General features: G+C 33.3%; 3 protein-coding genes across 3 annotated transcripts; 2 read left to right on the top strand and 1 right to left on the bottom strand.

The window, feature by feature from the left end:
* Positions 1–2,698: 2,698 nt before the first annotated feature.
* On the top strand, positions 2,699–5,755 carry LOC148575813 (uncharacterized). Its single transcript, XM_088502565.1, has 4 exons — positions 2,699–3,023; positions 3,856–4,247; positions 4,659–4,848; positions 4,944–5,755. The coding sequence occupies exons 1-4, from the start codon at positions 2,699–2,701 to the stop codon at positions 5,753–5,755; spliced, it is 1,719 nt and encodes a 572-aa protein (XP_088358691.1).
* A 7,897-nt stretch (positions 5,756–13,652) lies between these two features.
* LOC107616810 (cold-regulated 413 plasma membrane protein 2) lies at positions 13,653–16,294 on the top strand. Its single transcript, XM_016318733.3, has 4 exons — positions 13,653–13,834; positions 15,219–15,326; positions 15,450–15,520; positions 16,047–16,294. Exons 1-4 carry the CDS (start codon positions 13,653–13,655, stop codon positions 16,292–16,294), a joined length of 609 nt encoding a protein of 202 aa, XP_016174219.1.
* Positions 16,295–20,737: 4,443 nt separating this feature from the next.
* LOC148575812 (uncharacterized) lies at positions 20,738–23,752 on the bottom strand. Its single transcript, XM_088503254.1, has 4 exons — positions 22,738–23,752; positions 22,059–22,609; positions 21,516–21,957; positions 20,738–21,333 (listed from the first exon to the last, which is right to left on the bottom strand). The coding sequence occupies exons 1-2, from the start codon at positions 23,647–23,649 to the stop codon at positions 22,385–22,387; spliced, it is 1,137 nt and encodes a 378-aa protein (XP_088359380.1). The 5' UTR covers positions 23,650–23,752; the 3' UTR covers positions 20,738–21,333; positions 21,516–21,957; positions 22,059–22,384.
* Between the last annotated feature and the right edge of the window lie 294 nt (positions 23,753–24,046).

Genomic DNA, 24,046 nt, shown 5'->3' with positions numbered 1-24,046 from the left:
GGAGGATGGGTGGACCGTTGATCGCGAAGCTCAATCTGACGGTGCAGAATGAATCTGGAAGGAGAAGCAAGCTGGTCGCGGCAGTGTCTTGTGGCGGCGCATCCGGCGGCGGATGACGGAGATTCCAGAAGCGTTGAAATCACGATGACGAGAGGAACATGGTGGGGACAGTTGTGACGAACCAATACGTCGGGAAAGGATCCAAAAACGAGGCTAAAGAAGATTGGTGAGGGAGAAGAAACAAAAGGGCTATAAACCAATTTGCATGGAAAATAAAAAAAAAATCTATGCTCTTAATATCATGTTAGAAACAAGAGAGCAATCTAAAAAAAGTGTTTTGTGTATTATTCAGTCTGAGGAAAAGTATAATGTAAAAAGGGTATATATAGCTATTAGTAGAATCAAAGTAATAAAAGTATAGAATCCTACAATTAATATACAAATACGCTATATAAATACAAATGATATTAATTGATATAATTCGATTCTAATTATTCTCTTAACAAGTATCAATCTTTTTTATCTCTCTCTTTTGTTTTCCTTTGATTTTCATGATTTTTTACCACCACCCTCCATTTTTTAAACGAGAAGTAGATTTGTAGGGGATGTGTTATGTGAGAAGTAGGGAGTACTATGTGATAATGAAGATTAGTATGTGTTTTGTTAGGTTTATATGGCTCATAAAATTTGGGTATTTAATTCATGTTCTATTTTTTGTTGTATTTGTTTTTCTCATATAATTCATTATCTTGGATTTTTTAGAAAAAAGCTATACACACATATATTAAATAACAATATATGGAGATAAAATTATGGATTAAAAAGAAAATGTTGTGTAGCCAATATTTTTAACGTAAAAAAAGAGAAAAGTTGATTAATGTTGGCTTAAATGTAAAATAAAAAATGCTACACCAATGTATTTATATATAAATACATGTGTAGTTTAATATTTTTAATATATATTTATATTTTAATATATATTTTATATTAATGACTAAATTCAGCGGCTGATTATAGTATACATGTAGCAGTTGATAAAAAAATTTGTCACCTAACATTTTTCTTTAAAAATAGTTAAAAAAATAATTACAAATATCTTAAAAGCATTTATAATAATGTTGAATATATTCTTTTTTATATATGATATATATTATAAAATGATAATTATTATGAAATCAGTCAAAATTTTAGGAAGGAATAATAAAAGCATTAATTAATTAGAAGAAACTATTGAATTTTATTGTGAAAAAAAAAAACATTAACTAGAATTACTTTTAAAGTAAAATAATTTGAGATTTTATTTTGCCCCTTTTGTATTTTGACTAAGTTTTAAAATTGTTTCATTTCTAAAGAAAACCAAGCGAAAAATACCTATTAATTAAAGTGCATTTTTAATCAAATTTAAATCTTTTAAAATTTTATAACATGAAATTTAAGTGACCAACAGTTTTTTTGGAGTAAAAAACATTAATAAATTATTTCAGCCTCAAAATTACATTAATATCCTATTTTAATTTTTGTTACATGCATGAATAATTTTATATAAATCAAAATAACTGAACTTAATTTACACTCCCTCAATATAAATTGAATCAATTGATGTCGATTTAGAAATATACTTGATAAATTGAATGAATTGGATTCGATTTAGTATAAGAGCAATCCATATGACCATATTCAATGTAAATAATTAGTTTCAATTTCCTGAATACGTAGTTTTCTTAATAAATTAAATAAATTAGATTCGATTTGCTATAATATAAATGTTAATGAGAAAATACCCCATTTGAATTCAAACATAATATCAAAAAAATCAAAATGAATAAGAATAAATAAAATTCAACTTTTGTGTTTTAGTTCAAATTCCTAAAAATTTACACTTTATAAACTTATAAATTTAAAATAGAACAATAAATAATTGGCTCATTTTTGTTGATATGGAGGCTTTGTGTGTGTTATATCCGGATATGGAGTCATGAAAGCGCAATACAGATATGTGGGGCAGCTTTTTTGTTAATGTCAGGTCCAACAACTCGGATGGTGCGAGTTGTTTGAGCTTCAAATTTTGACAAGCAAATCGGTTGGTCCGATTTGAGGAGGAAGAGATGATGAAAATCTGGCTGATGAAAATCGTACCATCCGAGTTGCTTGTAGTGTGGTTTTTTTTTGTGTTGTGCTATGAAATCGGAGGGTCCGACATGCAAATTTTAAATATTTTTTTGAATTCAGAAAAGGTAATCGCATGGTCCGATTTGGTTGGGAGTTTAAATAAAAGTTGGTGAAAAGTGGATCAGAACAACTACTCTCTCATCTTCTTCGTCTCCTTCTTCAACGGTCCTCCTGGTTTTTAGTTTCTCTGTTTCGTCACTTGTTTAGTAAAGGAGCCAAAAATCCAAAACTCAAGTTTATCTGTTTGTTAATGTGATTGAGAGAAATGAGTGACAGAGTGTTATTGAAGGTGTATTATTTTGGTCAGATTTTGTTACAAACATCTGAAGGAGTAACATTTGTTTGTGAAAATCCGTTAGATTTGGTGATTCCTTTTACAATCTCATTTGAGGAGCTCAAAGGTGTGATCTGTGAAAAGATTCATTCTGAGAGGGCAAGAAGGATATCATGTATTCTATACAGAAATCCTATACAAGTGTTTGGTGGATTCGTCTAGTTTCAAACCAAATATGTAACAGACGAAGCGAGCATGCAAGATATGTTTTTCATGTATATTGAACATCGGAGTCAACTCTCGTTCATCGAGTTGTATGTTGAGTTTGAGCAATCTGAGGCCGATCAGAATATTCTACGGGAGGATTACAATAGTGACAGTGAAGAAGAGTTCGAAAGCAACTACGAAGTTGTTGGTCCAGATGGAGATGAGGTTCAAGGTGACGGAGCTATGGCTCCGGATGTGTCTGATGTGGCAACTGCACTGGCAAACGATGTGCCGTTTGAGGAGCCATCATTCATGCGAGTATTGAATTTGGAAGTCATGCATGTTCCGGAGTTTCCGAATTATACCAATGCAGGTACGTAATTCTCGGTATTTATACGAAAGATTAGAATTTTTTTTATTAATTTATATTGATTTACTTGAATATAAATTAGAACGTATTGGTTAAGTAGTAAATTAGTTAAATATCCGTTAATATTTATCAGTTAATTTAGTAAATTAAGTAATTATAAATTAGAATTTATTAGTAAATCAATAAAATTAGAATTGGTTTAAACTGGATTTTATTAAGTGAATATAAGTAAATTAGTTAAATTAAAATTCGTTAAGTTGGTTAAATTAAAATTAAATCAATATAAATAAGAATTTATTGGTAGATTAACTAAATATTAGTAGTATATTAGTTTAATTAAAATTGGTTAAGTTGGAAGTTATTAAGTCAATATAAGTAAGTTACTTAAATTAGAATTTGTTAAATTTGTTAAATTTAGTTAAATTAAAATAAAGTCAATTTAAATAGGAATTTATTGGTAGATTAAGTAAATATAACTAGTAACTTAGTTTACTTAAAATTGGTTACGTTGGAAGTTATTAAGTCAATATAAGTAAGTGAGTTAAATTAAAATTTGTGAAATTAGTTAAATACAGTTAAATTAAAATTAAGTCAATATAAATAGGAATTTATTAGTAAATTCATTAAATATAACTACTAAATTAGTTAAATTAAAATTACTATCTGTTAGTAGATTAGTTGAATACAAATAAATATTTGTTAGTAAATTATTTAAATATAAATAGTTTGTAGGGATTTATTATAATTGATGCAGTAAAAAGTTGTGTTACCTTTATATTCGAATGTTTAAATATTTGTGTTTTCTAATTTGGTTGCATGGCTGTTCTGGTGGCAGAAATTCCTTTTCTTGCAGATGGTGAATTTGCCGTTGGGATGGAATTCAGTTCTAGAGAAGCTGTTATTAAAGCAATAAAAGAGTATACTATACGAAGAAGCGTAAATTACCGGGTGTATGAGTCTGAACCGTTGACATTTTATGCGAAGTGTACACAGTATGGGTCAGGGTGTGATTGGCTTATCCGGGTTAGCATGATCAGCCGGAAGTACTGTAGGGTTATAAGGAGGTATAATGGCAGTCACACATGTACCAGAGCCACAATTTCTCAGGATCATTCAAAGCTGGATTCGACCACGATTGCAGAAGCAATTAAGCCGTTGGTTGAGGTTGACCCCGCCTTAAAGGTAAAATCAGTTATAGCAGAGGCACAATCGAAGTTCAATTACACTGTTAGTTATCGGAAAGCATGGTTGGCTAAGCAAAAGGCAGTTGAAAAAATATTTGGAGGTTGGGAGGCATCGTACGAAGCGTTGCCTATATGGTTTGAGGCCATGTGTCACAAGGAGCCGTCAGCTGTTGTTCATTTTGAGACTATGCCTGCATACCAAGGCAATGACTTGGTGACTGATATTCGGGTATTGCATCATGTCTTTTGGAGTTATTACCCCTGCATTAGAGCTTTCAGACATTGTAAGCCAGTTGTCCAGGTGGATGAGACTCACTTGTACGGAAAGTACAAGAGTTGTCTACTAGTGGCGGTGTCACAGGATGGTAACAACAATATCATACCAATTGCGTTTGCAATTGTGGAGGGAGAGACTTCATATGCGTGGCACTTTTTTCTGAGTAACCTTCGTTAGCATGTTGTCACTCGGGATGGTGTGGGACTGATATCCGACCGTCACGAATCCATAAATGCAGCTGTGGAAAGGAGTAATGGGGCTTGGTCACCTCCGAGAGCCTTTCATATGTTTTGCATCAGGCATATAGAGTCGAATTTTCTGAGAAAATTTAAGGCGCCGTACTTGCAGAAACTGGTCGTCAACATAGGTAACACTCAGAATAGTTAACTAATTTAGTATCAGATTTCCATTCAATTCGTGTCTTCACCTCTATTGTTTTAAATATTTATTTATATCCTGCAGGATATTCGAGGACGGTGCGGGAGTACGAGGTGCGTTACAAACATTTACGAGAATGGGGGGAGGCCTACACTGACTGGTTAAACCGAATCCCCCGGGAACAGTACGCGTTGGCATTTGATGGTGGATATCGATGGGGTCATATGACGACAAATCTAGTGAAATGCATCAATTCAGTCTTGAAGGGCGCACGCAATCTCCCCGTGACTGCCCTTATGAAGGCAACATTCTACAGGCTGAACGAGTTGTTTACCCGAAAAAGAGCGGAAGCGGAAGCCCGGATTAATGCTGGCCATGTGTTTTCTGATGTCGTGACCTCGAAGTTGCATGCAAACCAACTTGCATCAGGAAACATTCAGGTTAGTTGCTTTGACCGGCAGAATGAGGTCTTTGAGGTGCGTGATATGCCAAGTGGACTGGAGTTTGCAGTGGACCTACGTGGCCTTCGATGTGACTGTGGTGAGTTTCAGGTGGACCGGATCCCCTGTCGACATGTGTTTGCATGTTGTGCCAACCAGCGACTGGATTGGCAAGTGTATGTTCATGATGTGTATAAGATGGACCAAGTTCGGCGGGTGTACCGAGCAAGGTTTAGGCCACTAGGTAACCCCACTACATGGCCTGCTTACAACGGACCTCGGTTCATCCCAAATCCGATCCTGAGACGCGTCGGGAAAGGTCGGCCAAAAATGACGCACTTCTTGAATGAGATGGACACGCGAATGTTACGTCGGCCTAGGCGATGTACGATATGTGGAGCTGAGGGACACAGCCGTGGCAGATGCCGTCAGCAGGGTGGTGCAAATGCCAACTGAGATCATTCGTAGATTCATATTCTGAGATGACATTATATATGTGGCAATATATGGTTTGTCATTAGTTGTCCATTTGAGTTAAGCAAGTATGACTTAAGTAACCTGTTCTGTAGCATTACTCTCCATCTGTAGCATTTTATTTAAGCAAGTATGACTTATGTAACCTGTTCTGTAGCATTACTCTCCATCTGTAGCATTTTATAGTATGACATCAATTAATACATAGTCCAAATATTTAATCCCTGCAATAACTTCATAAATACATAAATTCTCTAAACAAACCATCTACTAAAACATAGTCCATAGTCCAAATTATTAATACATAAATACTCTATACAAATCATAGTCCAGATCATTATTAATACATAATAACCCTAAACCCTAAAGCATAAACAAGAACTCTAAACATTGTCCATATTTTTTAAAGCATAAATAAGAATATTACACCACAACTACTTTCTCATTGTCCACTTTACATCATTCACGAAGTTCTTGCATTTTTTGCGGCCTTTTTGAACACAGATGGCGTGTAGCGGTTAGCGCTACGACGAGGTGGATCAATCCTCAAATTGTAACCTTTGCCTTTGTCATCCGGAGTTTGTGACCGGCCTATATACAAAATAATAAAAATAATTAAATATCATGACATTAGGCAGTCAAACCAACATGGATACCACTTATGAACACAAAATGAATAGCAAATCAAACATGTAAAGGAAAATACGAAGCATAATACCATCATTGCGGGATTCCTCATCCTCATCGGACTCCTCTATTTCGTCATCATCATCATCGTCCTCGTCATCCGGGTCATCTACTAGATACACATTAGTATCTTGCTCGACTGGGTTAGCATCTTCTTGTAGTGGTCTCATGTCAACACGGTTAGGATTTTGACTATTAAGAACTTCGCGTCCACCTACACTTCTACTAGAGTCAACAGATACGAACCCTCCGGAAGCGACCGATGAGGGATGGCACGGGAGCCTCGCATCCAATGAATACCTACCTGCCAAGAACTCAGGCTGGTTGCCATATTGTGGTTGTCCTGCATCTCCAGCCATGAACTCAAGCAACTGGCTAAAAGAACCTCCTTCTCCGGGTTCAAACTGTGACATACCCCAATACTGTTGAGGCATTGGAAATGACGGGGAGAACTGTGTCTGAGGTACATACTGGCTTGAGAATTGAGGTTGTTCTTGCGGAAGTGGATTCGAAGTAGGAGGTGGCACCGACTGTGGCTCCAGTTCCTCATTGTCATTATCCGCATCCTGACTATCCTCATCCATACCCTCACCACCATCATCCATATCCTGATTACCCTCATCCATATCCTGATTATCCTCATCACTTTCTTGACCCACAAGATTCGACAAGTTCAAGTGGTCCCCATATTTTGACCGGTACCAGTACATATAAGTTTTCAGTGGATGTTGTGAAGGCATGGGAAGCTCAGAAAGAACGTAGTGATACCTGTTTGTCCAATGCATAACCCAGTTTGAATGACTCGGTGTTGTGGCCCAGTTAAGATTCTTAGGACCAGTCAGGATTTCTCCATGCGCCTTGTCCAGATTCTGCTCCTGCTGAGGTACTCCCTGAACTAAACCGAACTGTCGCCTATACCTATCGGTAGCATACCACTCGATACATTCAAATGACATCAACGGAACAGTAGCGAACCACACAACCGACTGCATATAGATCTCAGGAAGAATTATGTTTGGATCCACGCGATCCACAGCATATGCAACCCACACAAACTGAGAAAAATAAAGGAAACTCATGATTACAAATAATTACTACTTCCAAAATAATTATTTGACTTAATTTGACTAAAACAAATAATTACTACTTTCAAAATGATTTATTAATAACATTAACTAATAGATATAAATACATAGATAATACATACATATACATACTTTCCAAATCAAATCTCAATAAAATTAGTAAATCAGAGATACTGTTTGTTTTTTTATTTACGATATATCAATAATTTCTCTAAATAATAACATTATTATTATTTGTTTTAATAATTACCTATTAGCTATTACTTAAATAAATTTAAACACATATTTCAAAATTTTTAAAAATATTAATAATTATCGTCAATATCTTCTTAAATTCATTTTCTAATAACAACAATACTTAACTTTTCTAACAATGATAATTACAATTAACTACAATAAAATAACACACTTTTATAAATTAATACTAATAACCATTCAGTTCTTATTTATTACTATGTCCAACTGTTCCTTCTAGTCACAATAACATTTAATAATAACATAACAATTACAAATAATTAAAAATTTATAAAATATTTCAAAAAAAAATCGTATCCAAAAATTAATAACAATTCAGTTTTAACTGTAATTTTTTAAATATTTTAATATTTCAATTCTTCTTCCGAAATTCTAAAAAATATAAAAAAAAACATTAAATAAATTAAAAAAAATTGCGTGTCTTTTTTTAAACTGCAAGAACAAGAATATAGCATCATCATCGTTAACACACTAACAATAATAATATTTAACCCACTAACAATAACAATTTTTATACAAAAATAGTGAAAAAATAAAAAAAATAATAAAATGAATCCTACTCATTCTATGTATATTTCTAAGCTCAGATACTAACAATAATATTAACAACTAAATTTTTAACAATAATAAATATAATTATAAAAATTAAAAAAATTTTAAACAAACTTACATAATCTGGCAAACTGAGATAATGCATAATGTGAAGTTCAGGGCGATCAACATCTTTAATTTTATTTCTTTTTGCCATTTTTCTTTACTCTCCACCATGCACCAACAGCAGAGAAACGAAGATAGCAATGGAGTTTTGGGGTTGAAAGTGAAGGCTGAATGTGTTAAACTCGGATGGTGGGGGTAGATTTGTTGCATCCAGCAACTCGGTACGTGAGGCACCGTCTGGGGAGCAAGGAATGAGCGCCGCGTGTCCACCATGCATCAACACGGACCCTCCGTTTTCCTTGCAGCAACTCGGACCCTCCGTGTTGCACAATGAGTGTCGCACAGTCCGATTTTCGTTAGGGGCTGACACCACATCCATGTTCAGCACCCTCCCTTCCCATAACTCAGTTTAACACATTTCAGGGTTCGATATGAAAATTAAATTCCGTAATAATTTCTAAAAATTTATTAAAAATCATCCTTTGACTCATTAGCATCTAAAGAATTATTATTGAAATTTTTTATGTTGGAAAAGTTAATATAAAATATAGCCCTCTAAAGTGGCATAGGAGTTAAAACTTGAATTTTTTTTAAATTCAGAAATAACATATAGTTATACATTATAAAATAGCCAACTATATTTATATAATATGTAATTTGAGAAATAATTAAAATATTATATCAATTAAATTATCATTTAATTTATAAAATTAAGCTAAATATAAAGCTTATCTTCTGAAAAATTTAAATTTAAATTAGAAGTAATGTCATTCACTACAAAATTATTGTTTGTTTGTAAAACTTTTTTAATGGGAGTTATTAAAACCTTAATAGTATATTTTATTTATGAAAATTTTAAATAATATAACAAAAAATTTCTCTATTATAATACTCTTTTAAAATGAAACTATTTCAAAATTTAGTCAAAATACAAAAATTGAAAAAAATCTCAAAATATTTGACTTAAATGTAATCCTAATTAATGTTTTGATTTTTTTTTTTTTTGCACGATATAGTTAATGCTTTTCTCTAATTAATGGTTTTGATTTTTTCATTCCTAAAATGTTGACTAATTTCATAAAAATAATCGTTTTATAAATATTTTTAGATTTTCTAATTATTTTTTTAACTATATTTTTTAAAGAGAAATGTTACGTGACATAAAATGTTTTTTTTTTTACATTATATTTAAACCAACACTAGCCAACCCCCTTTTTTACACTAAAAATATTGGTTGCACGGTATTTTTTTTTTAGGGAATTATTCGAATAAAGACGTTTAAAACGGTTTTTTTAAAATATTTTTTAGTAATTAAAATTTAATAGTTAATACAGATAATCGATTAAACCGTATCATTTTTTGTTAAAATTAGGCCAAACGAATTAATTTGACCAAAAAAATGGTGAATTAAATCTTAAACTGATATAAATTAATATTTTTTTTAGAAAATTGGTACAATATACTTATTATAAAAATGACTAAAATATTCCTATATATATATTAATTTTAAAAATCCTAAATTCTAGTCCTTTACTTTTCTACCCTCATAGGATTAGGATTTAGAGCTTTTAAAGTATATATATATATATATATATATATATATATATATATATATATATATATATATATATATAAAAGAGTATTTCAATCATTTTCTATAATAAAGATATTGTAATATTTTTTATAAAAAATAATATTAATTTAGACCGGTTCAAAATTTGATTTATTATTTTTCGGTCAAATTAATTTGTTTGACCTAATTTTGACAAAAATAACATGATTTAATCGATTATATGTATTAAATTTTAATTATTAAAAAGTCTTTAAAAAAAGACATTTTAAACATCTTTATCTGAGCGGCGCTCTTTCTTTTAACCCATGATTTTATCTTCTTATATTGGTATATGATATTTTTGTGTGTAACTCTTTTAAAAAATCCAAAATAATGAATTATATGAGAGAAACAAATGAAACAAAAGATGAAATATGAATTAAATACCACAAAAGTTTAGAAGTCTATATAAACGTAACAAAACACATTAATCTTCATTATCACATAACACTCCGTAAAAGTTTTATGTGATGCTGATATTGATTTGAGATGATAATGTATTTTCTAATTATTCTTCATTGAAGACAATGAAGTGGGCTCTCTCAAATGAACAACAACTTCAGGAAGGTGGTGATCACTTCCTCAGTTACGTCTTGAACGAAATGTCCAAGGTGGATATGCAGAACTTCATTGAAAAGAGCAATTCACTTATGGATCGTCTGAATGCCGAGAAAGAACGAGCTGAATCGCTTTCTAAGGTTTTGAAGACAATTAGAAATGATGGCAGCATCACTAACTGGTGGGATTCCATTGGTGAAAATCATGAAAAAAACAAAAAGATAAAGAAAGCTCTTTTGGGTCTTCAGAATGTTTTGAAGAATCAAAAGAGTAAATTAGCTAAGAGATCATAATCTTATTATTTAATTTTATTAGTGTTCATGCATATATGCTATTGTATTATTATATATTATTTCAATTTCGTAATAATATGAATTTCAGTTTTGTTAAAAAAATCTCATTTTCTCTTATGTATGTTATTGGCCTAAAAAAATCAACTAACCAAATATGTTCTCTTTTCTTTTCATATAAATAAAAATAAAAAATATAGAGTTGTTAATATTTCCACTAAAAAGATTATTGGTCAGTTAAATTTTGTATTATGAAATTTGAAAAGATTCAAAATAAATTACATATGAACTTTAATTAGGAGGCCTTTTTTGTCCATTGATTTTCTTTAGAAAAGAAACAACTTTAAAATTTAGTCAAAACACAAAAAGGCAAAATAAAATATCAAAATATTTTATTTAAAAGCAATTCTAGTTAATTTTTTTCGCACGATGCAATTAATCTTTTTTTCTAATTAATGTTTATTTTTTCTGCACGATACAGTTAATGCTTTTTTCTAATTAATGTTTTTGATTATTCATTCCTAAAATTTTGACTAATTTCATAATAAATATAATTTTAGAATATATACCATATATAAAAAGAATATAGTCAACATTTTTATAAATGCTTTTAGATATTTTCAATTACTATTTTAACTATATTTTTAAAGAGAAACTACTAGTGTATGTTTCTATGTTTTCTAGAAGATAATACATAAAAATATATAAAGTTTTTTTATTAAAAATAAAACAAAAAAATATATATATATATAATAATTATCATTATAAATATTTTATAAAGCTATAATTAAGATTAAAATTTAATGATTTTTAATGTTAAAATTGTTGAGTTTAAAAATTTTACGTTAACATATAATATGATGAACAAATATTATTAAAATTATTAAAAAATATTTAATAAATTACTTCCAATTGGTTATTTGATAAATTTAGTTTGTGTGCAGAAAAGAAAATTAATTTTTTTGGTGTAGTTATTGCAAGTCCAATTTGACCACTAAATAAGTTTAGTCTAATGCAAATTTATTTTAAATTATGTGGCTGAACTTTAAAAGGGTAGTGAAATCAATTGGCCCAAGAAATAAATATAAAGCCCAAGTCAACATTTTTTTTGGTCCAACAAAATCCTTATCCGAAATAGAAGAAGAAAGAAGGAAATGGATCAAGCACTCTTCAGTTACGGGTTACCTGCTCCTTTGGTTTAAGTAATACATTTTTCAAATTTCAATTCAATTTGATTTAATTTCTTGGTAACTGAAACTTGGAATTCAATGTGATTTAATTTCATTGAAAATTTTCACCGAAAGCTTTTCCTCTCTTCTCTCTTACTTCGGTCACATCCCTCAAAGAAAAAGAAAGAAGAAAAATAGAAGGCACTGAAAGAAGATTTTTACTACAGAAGGAATGTCTATGAAAAAAAGCTAAAAGATTTTTGTCAAGAAAAGAAAAGAAAGGCTTCGATCAAGAAGCAAAAGCACAACCAAAAGTTTATTTTCTCTTTTGTGCTACAAAGAAGAGAAAAGCCTGAGAAGCTCAAGAATGGAATAAGCAAAAATGGAAAACGTGAAGCCATCTTGCGTCAGATGCTCATCAACGATCAGAATCAAAATTTGGGGCCAAAGTCAAGTTCAATGGTCAAGATTGAAGAAGTTTGAAGAAAAATGATGAGAGAAAAGAGGTAAGCTTGCATGCATCAGCCTCGGTCTTCTCAATCTTCTCTGATAAAGCCGCTGTTACTCTGATGTTGGAGAAGAAAGATGTACGGAGGGTTGAACTTGTTTCAACCTTGAAAGTTTCACCCTTCTATATTAAAAGTGAACGGCCAAGGGTTGAAGGCAAGGAGAGAAAGTGAAAAAATACAGAGTTCTCATAGCTATCTAAAAGCTGTTTGAGTTCTTCTCCTTCAATGAAGTTCATTTAGTTTCTTTTTCTTAGTTTTGTCTGTCTAAGTCTCATGGTAAAAAGAAAAACATGGTGAGATTTATAAGAAAAAACCAATGAGAGAAAAAAGACAATGAGCAAAATTAGAGAAAAAGCCATAGATGTCTCAAAAAAATTTGGTCCAAAATTTTAAAATTTAAATAAAAATGACGATTTCAAAACGTGATTTTAAACCTTAGAGACAATTTTATATACAAAAAAATTAAAGACAAAAAAATTTTTTGATCTATACCTTAAACACTAAAACCATACTTAACTCTAATTATATCTACCCAACCTCTTACAAGTTACAAGGATCAATTTCGCCATTAGTATATAAATATGTGTATACTATGGTATAGTGCAACGTTTCACATAAAATGTACTGTTAACCATGGGTGCACTCGGGAACTAGTCAATGAATGATGAAGGCAACGAGCATTGCAAACATGGTCAATTCATTAAATTTGAAAAGTCAACTAAAGCCCAAATAAATAGGTGAAAATTGAAGTGGTTCTGAAATTTCGCATCATTTACATTCCATCACCATTGGTTTAAACTTTGAACTAGGACGCCTCACATATAATTATTCACAATGTAGTTATTACTCTCTTTAAGGCTAACTTATTTATTTAATTCTCACTTTTCCACTTCTATAAAGTACTAATCTGCATATATACACGACAGTTATTCTCTACTATGAGCCTTGTTTTACAATTTTGTTGTCTCTTCTAACTTCATTTATCTGATTACCTATATATATAATTTATTTGCCTATTTTGTGAATTTTAAGTAGTTCATACCTCGAAATAACCACGATGGGGAGAATATTAATGCAGTATATATCAACGAACAAGGATTCCATTATTGCTAGTTCAATTGATTCTGATATAAATGATTTCAAGGTTACAGCGACAAAGCTCTTGTACAATGCAACTATGCTTGGAGGAGTTGGGTCTAGCACTTCTTTTCTTAAAGGACTTGCCTCCTTTGCAGCCATGTAAGGTCATCTTTTTCCATTTTGTTAGCTAATGAATTACTGCATATATAAGGCGCGTGGAATCCAAACCCTGACACTTGATTAAACTGACGAGTAAACTAACACTCAACCAACCCAAGTTAATTTTGTTTAGCAATAATTATATGTTCCATAGGAAGCAATAAGAATTAATAGTTGTTAATAGATTATTGATTACTACATTTAGTATCTAGTATGTTTGCAATAATCCAACAAAAAACAATAAACTCTTCATGTGCATGTTGGAGCATGAATTTCATATTCTTCTATTCATATAAGAATTGAAATTATGAAAATGCTCCTTTCTTTCTTCTCATTTATTTGGTTTCTTTCTTCTCTCAATTTGGTTCCAATTAATGGTTCTCCTTTCTTTCAGTTTTGATCTTCCTTGCATAAATTATTCCCCATGTATTGTAGTTTAAGATCATATCTAAAAGGGAAGAAGTTGCCTAATCGTTAGTTCCAGTGGCGGATTTTGGGGAGGCCAAATAGAAAATAATTGTCAAAATATTTTTGATATAAACCTCATTTAAGATAAGCTCGTCTAATCTCATCTCTATGGTTTGGGTGATATTGCCAAATTTAAAGTCGTTTTTCAAGATCTCGTTCCAAAAAGTTAAGATTAAAGTCATCAGATGTAACTTTTTGAACTTTTGAAGGTTATATCTCACTTTCTTCGTGATTCATTAAAGTAGAAGAACTATCTACAATTGTTGATATTGTAAAAGTTATATGTTCTCATTCTTAAATATTAGCATTCCTCTTAAAAAATGTATCAATTCTTTGATTTTTCATTATTATTTTATATAAAAATTTGTATATATATCCTCTAAAATATGTAAAGAAGAAGTTAGAAGGACAAATATTAAAATTTATAATATTTATTAAATTTTTTTTATCAATTTATACAAATACAATAATATTAATATTTATTGAATATTCTATTTTTTTATCATATAAAAATTAAATTAAATAAATAGTAAAATATAAAATAATATTAAATTAAATAAATAAAAAATATCTAATTTTTTATATTTGAACTTAAAGATAGAGAGAGTGTTATTTATTGAACTTATTAGATACTTTAAGTTATAGTAAAGTATTTAAGTCAATTGAACTATTTTTTATCTTTTGAAAAAGTACTACTAAGTTTTTTATAAAAAGTTTGGGGGGGCCATGGCCCCCTTGTCTGAACCAAGCTCCGCCACTGACTTATTTCAGAAATTGACATGTCTTACTCACATATATGATATCAAATCAAAGTTCTATTAGATATCTATACAATTGTTTCACAAGTTGCATAATATAATTAAGATGCTATGTTGGTCCAAATATAAATAAATTAATATGAAACTCTTTGTTTCAGTTATTTACTGATACTTGATCGCACAAACTGGAGGACCAATATGCTCACTTCATTATTAGTGCCTTACATATTCTTCAGTCTACCTGGGTCAATATTCCACTTTTTTAGGTAATTATTTGTCTAAGCATGCTTTTTCTTTTCTTGATATTTGACATTTGCAGTTTCCACCTTCTCATTTTTATATTACTTAGTTCCATTAATATTGGTTGCAAATTTATTTATACCCATCAGAGGAGAAATTGGAAAATGGATTGCTTCCATAGCAGTGGTGCTGAGACTCTTTTTTCCAAGACACTTTCCCGGTGAGTTTCAAGTAGCTAGAGCTAACAATGCATAACAAAAAATAGGACATTATTAGAATAACATATTTATCCTTTCTTCACCCTCCCTTCCTTACAAGGTTTGTATTTTCTTTAAAATTTGTAATTGTTTTTAAAAATATTCTTCACCTTTATTTTCGTTTAAATTTTGTGCTTAATGTTTTTTGTTTATGGTAAAATTATTCCTGAATATTAACTCCATTTAAAATGTTTAGAGACAAAATTAAAAACATTTAAACATTTATGGGTAATTTTAACACAAATTAAAAATATTAGAGACAAAATTAAATAAATCGAAAATATGAGAGATAATGAATAAAATTAAATGTTAGAAGTTTTTTTTTTTAAAAGATCACAGATATTATGGGGAAAAATAAAAGTAATGTTGAACATGCATGAATTAAACTCATGTAAGATCTAAAGAATTACTTGGTACAGATGAAATCATGTCAAATTATTATTTTAGGGATTTATAATTTATAAAATGGTTAATTAAGTTCTCTTACAGATTGGCTAGAACTACCTGGATCAATGATCCTTCTTTTGGTGGTGGCCCCTGACTTCTTTGCTATCAAGATGAGGAACAACTGGGTTGGGTTGGCTATTGATCTTGCTGTTGGTTGTTACCTACTGCAAGAACATATTAGAGCTTCTGGTGGATTCAGGAATTCTTTCACACAAAAACATGGAATATCAAATACTCTTGGAATCCTCCTACTCTTAGTCTACCCTACATGGGCTTTAGTTATCCTTTGAGTATGAAAGGATTATTGTAATACTTACACTAGGTAGCGATGATTTCTCATCTATTAGTAAAAATAAATTTAATGTGGGCATAATCTTAAATATTTGTATTTGCCTACTTGCCTATAATTAAGCTATGAGTACTAAAGAATTTTATTTCTACACATCTTTAGTGTAAAAGAATTTTATTTAAACAATCAATCATATATTATCATACTAATAAAAATAACTAATTTTTAAATTTATTACTCAAAAAATTATTTAAATATATGAATCTGATTGGATGACTGTATAAAATATTTTACATTATTATTGTATTAAAATTAAATTTTATATATAAAATATAAAGTTTCTTTTAAATAAATTGTGATAATCTCTTGATGTTTTATTGATATTAAAGTACAAACAAATTTTTTAAATTAAATAAAACATTTATTATAATTTTTGTATTAACAAATATAATATATACTATTTATAAACACATTTTAAGAATATAGATCAAGAATAAAAATAAACACGTCGACACATAATGATATTTAGGTATGTTTAAATATGTTCAAAAAATTACTTTTTACTTTTATTTTTTATTAAAATATACTTAGACACAAAAAATACACCTAGGAATAAATATCATGTCTAAAATAAATTCAACATGCCGATACTATGGCTTAACCGCCTTAAGCAAGTGTTTGTATCCAATAACCACTAAGCACTAAGAAATGAAATGCAACAACTAGGGGTATTCATGAGTCGGGTGAAACCGGGTTGGATGTGACCCAGATCCGGTGCGAAATATATACCGGGACTATTTGTTAGACTCGGACCCGATCCTACACCCGATGAAACCTACACACTTTCAGGCCACAATTATATCGGGTAAAATCGGGTGAAAATCGGGCCGTTAACATTACATTACCTTGATACCTTCTTGTAAACTAGTATGTGAAAATATCCAAATTTTCAAGACTCTAACTATTATTTGACATGGTAAAATTCACTAAAAAAAATATAACAAGAACTAACCCTTCTTCAAAATTAAAGCATAACCACAATCAATACTAATATTGCCTAATAATACCAAATATTTAAGTCAATACAAATAACACAATATTATGCATTAGTCTAAAGTCTTATGCATTCTAAACATAAAACATTAACTTATAGTCTTATAATGACTAATAACACAAAATATTAACGTTTACAATACTTAAATTCTGTATAAGAATAGCCATCATCCATTCTAAACATAAAATATTAACATAAGAATATTAATTGTGTATGATTACCGAACCGGGTTCTGGTGACCCGAGCTATGGTCCGGTCCCAGTTTCACTCACTTTCCAGATTTCATTTCTTCTTCCCGGGTCAACTCCGGATCACTTCGGGCCCAGATCTTCATTGTCCATGATGAGTTTGAAAAATTCCAAATTAATTTGATGATGATCAAACATTATTAAAATAATTAACTACAAAATTATTAATTTGAATTTCAATTCACACTTGTTAATTGATAATTTTGTTACATGCAGATTGTGGTCTGGGCCGAAAAATAGCAAGTCCAACGTGAAGCTAAAGTTCAGCCTTGTACAAAATTGTTTAAGAATGTGTGGCTGAGTTATTTTGTTAATTGGGCCAGATTTGGTTGAACAAGCCCAAAAATAATCTTTGTTACATGACCAATAAAGCTTGGTCCGAAATTGAAGAAAAAGAGAAAGCAAAGGTTGTATGCTTTCAACGGATCCCACTTTTATCATTTGATGGATTTCAAATTTTGATTAAATGAATTTAATACAGGCATTGGTAACATGAGAAAAAAATTTCAAAATTGATTTGATTGCTATCATTACTCTCACACGTTACAAGGAAAGGGGTTTTGGAAACTTAATGCATTTTATTTCCTTTCTTAATTTCCTTTGAAACCTTTTCTGCATTCTCTCTCTTCTCTTTCTTCTCTGTTCGATGGTCACTTCACATAAAATATGGAAGAAAGAACAAGCTATCAGAAGAAAGAAGAAGAAGTTAGAAGCAAGGAAGAGGCCATTGTGATGATGGCATTAGCTAAAGAAAGATCCACAGTAGGGTGTGGCTGAGATCTTTGCCACTTATGGTAAGAAGTGATGAGGAAGTATCAAGCTCTCCATACCCGAAAATAGAAGAAATCCAACTCGGTCAGAGAAGAAGATCCTGAAGCATGGCTCGTCTCTACTTTGTGGTCACCCATCACAGAAGGTAGCTAGAGAGGCTACGTGAAGGAGGAAGCAAAGGTGGAGCAGGAGAAGCTATCAAGCATCAAGGACTCATCAAGGGCCAAGAATCCTTCTTGGGGAGCAAGTCAAGATGGAAGGCCCGGATTGATGAACATTGGTGAGAAGGGATGACACAGAGGTAATTGCATGTTGGTTTTTAGCATTCAGTTTTCTCTTCTCTCTCTTTGGCCAAATCGGTCTCGTTTGAAGAATAAGAAGATTAGCTCGGTTGGACCGGTTTCAACCTTGGAGACTTTCTCTTCTATAATAAGGGTGGACAGCCAAGGCTTGAAGCAAGGAGAAAAGAGTGAAAGCACAGAGTTCTCATAGCTACCCAAGCTAACAGAAATTCTTCTCCTTCAATGTGTTTCATGTTGTATTTTTCTGTTTAGTTTTGTCAGTCTTGAGTCTCATGAAAAAAGACAAACAGTAAGGTTTGTATGAAAAAAGTCATAGAGCAGAAAAAGACAGAGTATACAAAATTAAAAGAAAAATCTATAGATGTCCTAGGGATCCTTTGTACATCTGTGTTGTGTTTTATGATTCTGTGGGAATCCCCTTACAAGTTGGGTTAGCACTTAGCAGTTGAAAGCTTGGTAGATGACCAAGTCAAGTTCAGGATTGGGGATAGATTCTGAACTTGTCCCGGATAGGAAGGGTAGTTCCTAGGGAGAATTGGTTTCTATAATCTGTTTGATTATAGTGAAATTCCATCATTGTTGTGATGGAGACTTGATGTAGGCTGCATTGCACTTAGCAGCTGAACCAGGATACTTCTGGGTGTGATTCTCTCTCTCTCTCTCTTCTACTCAATTTCTAGTTCTATTCGTAGGAGACAAAATGAAAAATATCTCCTCATTGGTTACGAGACAAAAAAAAATGCCTCTTGACTAGTGACGAGACAAAAAGCAGAAATATCTCCTAAAACATTTTAAAAAGGCAACAAGTGTTATACAGCAAAAAGGGGCTAAGATTCAACCCCCTTCTCTTAGCCACAGATAAACCATCATCCAAAATTCTTCAAACTCGAGCCGGGTCTTCGGGCCGTGCACACCCCTAGCAACAACATAGAGCACACAGTACATCAATGAAAAGTGAAAACACTATGTATGCAATAGTTGCATCATATGACACATTCACCGTGTTTTCATTCTTCTCAAAGAGATGAAGGGAAAATATTTTGAGTAAAGGACAAATAGGTCCCTGACCTTTTTTTCGTGGACATTTTCGTCCTCAAGGAGGGGAAAATACATTCAAGTCCCTTACCCCCGAAAAACGTGGACACTTCAACCCTTCCGTTGAATTCAGGCGTTTGGACTGGACAGAAAGGTCTGACCTGGCAAAGGTGGCACTGACTTGGCCGTTACGAAGCCCACGTGGCAGGGAGTTTTTCGAAACAGGACATATAAGTCCCCGGAGATGAAAACGACGCCGTTTCGTTACCTCCCCAATCTTTCAAATTTCTCTGCCCTAATCCCTCGTCTGCACAGAAATGGAAAAATGGGTGTTGTGGGGAGTGGAGGAAGAAAGAAAATTCTTCCTTCCATGGCATCTGAAGGAGTATCATCAAGCTGGAGAAGAAGTGGAGGTTAGTTCGGCTCGAGCTCGCATCCTAAGGGAAGGATGGCAAAGATGGCGTCTCACCAAAGTGCTTCTGTGGAGAAAACGCAATCCTTTTCATGTCGAAGACGCGAAGCAATCTGGAAAGATTGTTTCTGGGCTGTCCCTTTTACAAGGTATGGTAACCAACTGTATGGAAGGTGTGCTTGAAGATGTGTAAGGGTTACTTTTTTTATTTTTGAATTATGTGGATTGATTTGCTGCAGGCAAGACAACCGTATTACAAATTTTTTTTTGTGGCTTGATGAGCACGTTGCTGGACTTGGATTGACAGAAACAAAGTATATGGGAGAGAAAGAATTTGTGGATGTTGAAGATTATCACGGGAAGCAGGACATGGAAATGAAGAGCACATGCTTGGAGAAGAGGATAGTAGCTCTAGAGAAGAAAAAAAATCCAATAAGATGGTGTATTTGTGTTATTGTCATTGTGTTAAGTTTTGCTGTTCTAAGTTGTAAGAATTGATAAAGGAATAAAAAAGTGTGTTGTATTGTTGCACCAAAAAAAATTTCACAGTGTCATTTATATGAATGATTGCATTGTCCTGTACGTGTTTTGCGAGGTGTGTACGAAATTAAAGTTGGTTAAGTAATAGATAACATAGCATTACATTACTGACAAAAAAAATTGTCATAATTAACATCCATGTTCATCTGACCCACAACGGGTGTTCAAAAAGCATGTAACAAAAAGGCAAATTGTATCTACTACTTGTTATGAACCATTACATATCCAAAAAGTTATCACAAAAGCACATAATGACAGAAGTCTTCACTCATTCGAGTCCTTCGTTGTTGATGAAGTTGGCAAATTTGGGGGTGGAGCTTCCTGATTCGGTGCTGCAGATGGGATGGTAGATGGAGTTGGCTGTTGTGTGTTAGGTGGGATTGTGCAGGCAGCAATTGAAGCTGGCGGCCTGAAGATCTTCTGCTTTGGTCTGAACCTGGACTGTTGTGGGCGAGCTATGTCATTGGCTTTCCCTGAAGGTTTAAATGGACGGCCTGTAGTTGGGGCTGGTGGCCTGGCTTGAGTAGTTGTTGGCCTTGGAGGTGAAATGACAAGTGTGGATCTTGTCACCCTTGTTGGAGCTGGTGGCATAGGTGGATTGCTTGGGGCAGGTGATTCCACAACAGTGGGGTTTAGGGTCAGGCTTGTGGAGCTGCCTGGTTGGCTGCTGGATGCATCCTGAAAATATGCATGTAATATGTAAACAGTTTGATAATGGGACATAACAGCACCTCATGAATAGTTAAACTAAGACATATTTAGCCCTAATATTTTGTATACTAAGACAGATTAGTCCCTAACCATAATAGTACTAAGACAAAATAGTCCCTAAAAGACAATGATAACAGTAGGGATCTTACCTCTGGTAGGGGAGCAGATTGTGACAGAGGAAGCCCAATCAGTGACTGGGAGGAGCTAGTTGCTGTCTTCTTAGAGCGCCTTGTCTTCGGCTTCCAATTTGGGTTGGAAGGAGCTCCCTTACATGTTTTGTAGTTGTGGCCCTTCTCACCACACTTGCTGCAGGATACAATGAATGATCTCTTCAGTTTTCCCCTTGCATGAGGGGCTCAGCAGTATCTTTTTTCCTATTATGAATCTTTGGCCGTCTAATTGGCCTTTTGATAATGGGTGGGTCTGGCTTCGAGAACTCAGTTCTTGCCCAAAATTCTAGACTTGGAACAGGCTTAATGCAGTGTGCATATGTCCTCCTGATGGATTCCATGCACAGCCAAGGGTGAACATAGTCATGAGGTGTGTCATGTCTCTTCCTAATGGCAGCTAGTGCATGTAAACAGGACATGCCTGAGGTGATGCAGCAAAGGTGAGTAATGGACCCAAAAAAACAGTAAAGCAGATTCATTTCAAAATAACCAAAAACTGACTCAAGTGAGAACAATAGTTACCAGTCAATTTCCATCTGTGGTTGCTTTGCGAGAAACCTCAAATCTCTTTCGTTCATTGTCACCAACCCATTCAGCCGTTCACTTGGTGCTAAGATTTAATAACTTCTCCAGCCTCTTTTCCTGAACTGGTGCTAGCTTCCCTGAGTGATTGTCCAATACCCGTTTATGATTCACCATCCTCCTCATTAGGTAACACCTGATCTCTTCCCACATGGTTAGGATAGGCTTGCAGCGATAGTTTACTATTTTAACATTAAAAACCTCGCACATATTGTTTGTGAGGTTATCCACTTTTGGTCCATGAGAGAAGTAAGCCTTAACCCATGTTACTGGTTCAAATTTACTGAGGTACTCCCAAGCACCCGGTTAATTGTCTTCAACTTCTCCATGCATTCCTTGAATTCAACAACAGTCGTGCATCTAGCACACTCCCACACAACCTGTCTAATGTACAAGTCCTTGTAGCGGTTTATGAAGTTTTTCCATATATGCATGACGCAATTGCGGAGCTTAGCATGTGGCATGACCTCTTTCAGCGCAGGCAGCAGACCCTGCATTAAAATTAATCAAACAGACAATAATGAAATTAACCAAATAGATAGCAATGAAGATCACCAAACAGATAGAAATCATCTTAACCAAATACAGAGCATTGAAAATAACCATAAACTACTTTCACCTTCTGTTGGTCTGATATGAAGGTCCAGCCATGGTTTGCATCGTCTCCTATGTCCCCTTGCAGATTGGTCAGGAACCACTTCCAGACATCCTTGGTCTCAGCCTTGACAACCCCATATGCAACAACATAAAACTGGTTGTTTGCATCCTGAGCAACTGCTGCTAGAAGCCAACAACCATAATATGTTTTCAGAAAGCAACCATCCAAATGAAACAAAGGACGACATCCATCTTTGAAATCTTGTTTACAGGCATCTAGGCAAATGTACAGTTTATCAAAAACAGGGGGAGCCTCTGGAGTTGGCATGAGCTCAAGCCTGGCTGATGAGCCTGGATTGCTCCTCAGTATTTCCTCACAATAATCCCTCGTTCTCTTGTATTGTTCTCTTTCATTTCCCATGATCTTGTCCCTAACCTCCTTCACTGATCTATAAATCATCTTAGGATGGGGACAGAGAAAAAATTCCTCTTTAAGGAAATCAGTCACCTCCTTCGTATTCATGTGTAGTTGGGTTGACATCAGCTTCTCAATTTTCTTACTTAGCCAGTGCTGATCAGCAGCGTTACTGCCCAAATCCCTTGCACAAGTGTGTTCTGGATGGTAGGTCTTCACTTGATAACACTGCAAACTTTTGTTGTATGACAAGTGAACCAAGTAAGGACACTCCTGATCCCCACACCTCACTCTCACTCTCTCTTTGTCATTTTTTATCCACTTCAATTCCCGCCCTTCAGCAATGAACGAATCTTTAACTACCTCCTTGAACCTGTCCACAGTGGCAAACCTAGTTCTTAACTCAAACCTGCCCTCACCATGAGCATAATCATCATCAAACTCTGGAAATTTATTACCTCTACCTTTATCATCAGATGATATGGGAGTATGCAAGTCTTCAGACTCATACTCAAACATGATTTCCTCCACCTCCGTTGGGAGCTCACTAACATAAAACCCACCCCCCACTGCATAATCAGGTTGGACATCAGGCACCTGATCCCCAGCTTCACCACGTGCATCATTCCCATTCCCACTGCCTTCCCCTCTTTCCTTAACCCTTGTGCCAAATTGTCTCTTCCTCTTCCCTTACTTCTTCGGAGTAACTACCTTCTTTCTTGGAGTAACTACCTTCTTCTTCAGAGTAACTACCTTTTTTACTCTTGACACATCTTTTCCTCTTCCCAGCAGTAGCCCCACCATTGCTGTCACTTTTCAGTACTATCACTCTCAATTCCAGCCGGTGGAGGTTTGTACAACACGTCCTTCGTGCTCTCGTACCCGTCATCAGATGAAGAGGATGCATTCAGTTTCT

The sequence above is a fragment of the Arachis ipaensis genome, chromosome B1 (assembly GCF_059453495.1).
Source record: "Arachis ipaensis isolate K30076 ecotype BB chromosome B1, ASM5945349v1, whole genome shotgun sequence".
Classification (NCBI taxonomy): domain Eukaryota; kingdom Viridiplantae; phylum Streptophyta; class Magnoliopsida; order Fabales; family Fabaceae; genus Arachis; species Arachis ipaensis.
The sequence above is the reverse complement of the archived record's forward strand: the minus strand, read 5'-3'. Positions and strand labels throughout refer to the sequence as shown.

Bases quoted from the DNA above. Each gene is read 5' to 3' on its own strand.
- LOC148575813 (XM_088502565.1), top strand. From the start codon at position 2,699: ATGCAAGATATGTTTTTCATGTATATTGAACATCGGAGTCAACTCTCG. The intron at 3,024-3,855 runs GTACGTAATTCT...TTCTGGTGGCAG, and splicing joins TCCGAATTATACCAATGCAG to AAATTCCTTTTCTTGCAGAT. The intron at 4,248-4,658 runs GTTAGTTATCGG...AACCTTCGTTAG, and splicing joins AATCGAAGTTCAATTACACT to CATGTTGTCACTCGGGATGG.
- LOC148575812 (XM_088503254.1), bottom strand. From the start codon at position 23,649: ATGTTTGAGTATGAGTCTGAAGACTTGCATACTCCCATATCATCTGAT. The intron at 22,610-22,737 runs GTGAAAGTAGTT...ATTTTAATGCAG, and splicing joins TCATATCAGACCAACAGAAG to GGTCTGCTGCCTGCGCTGAA.
- LOC107616810 (XM_016318733.3), top strand. From the start codon at position 13,653: ATGGGGAGAATATTAATGCAGTATATATCAACGAACAAGGATTCCATT. The intron at 13,835-15,218 runs GTAAGGTCATCT...TCTTTGTTTCAG, and splicing joins CTTGCCTCCTTTGCAGCCAT to TTATTTACTGATACTTGATC. The intron at 15,521-16,046 runs GTGAGTTTCAAG...GTTCTCTTACAG, and splicing joins TTTTCCAAGACACTTTCCCG to ATTGGCTAGAACTACCTGGA.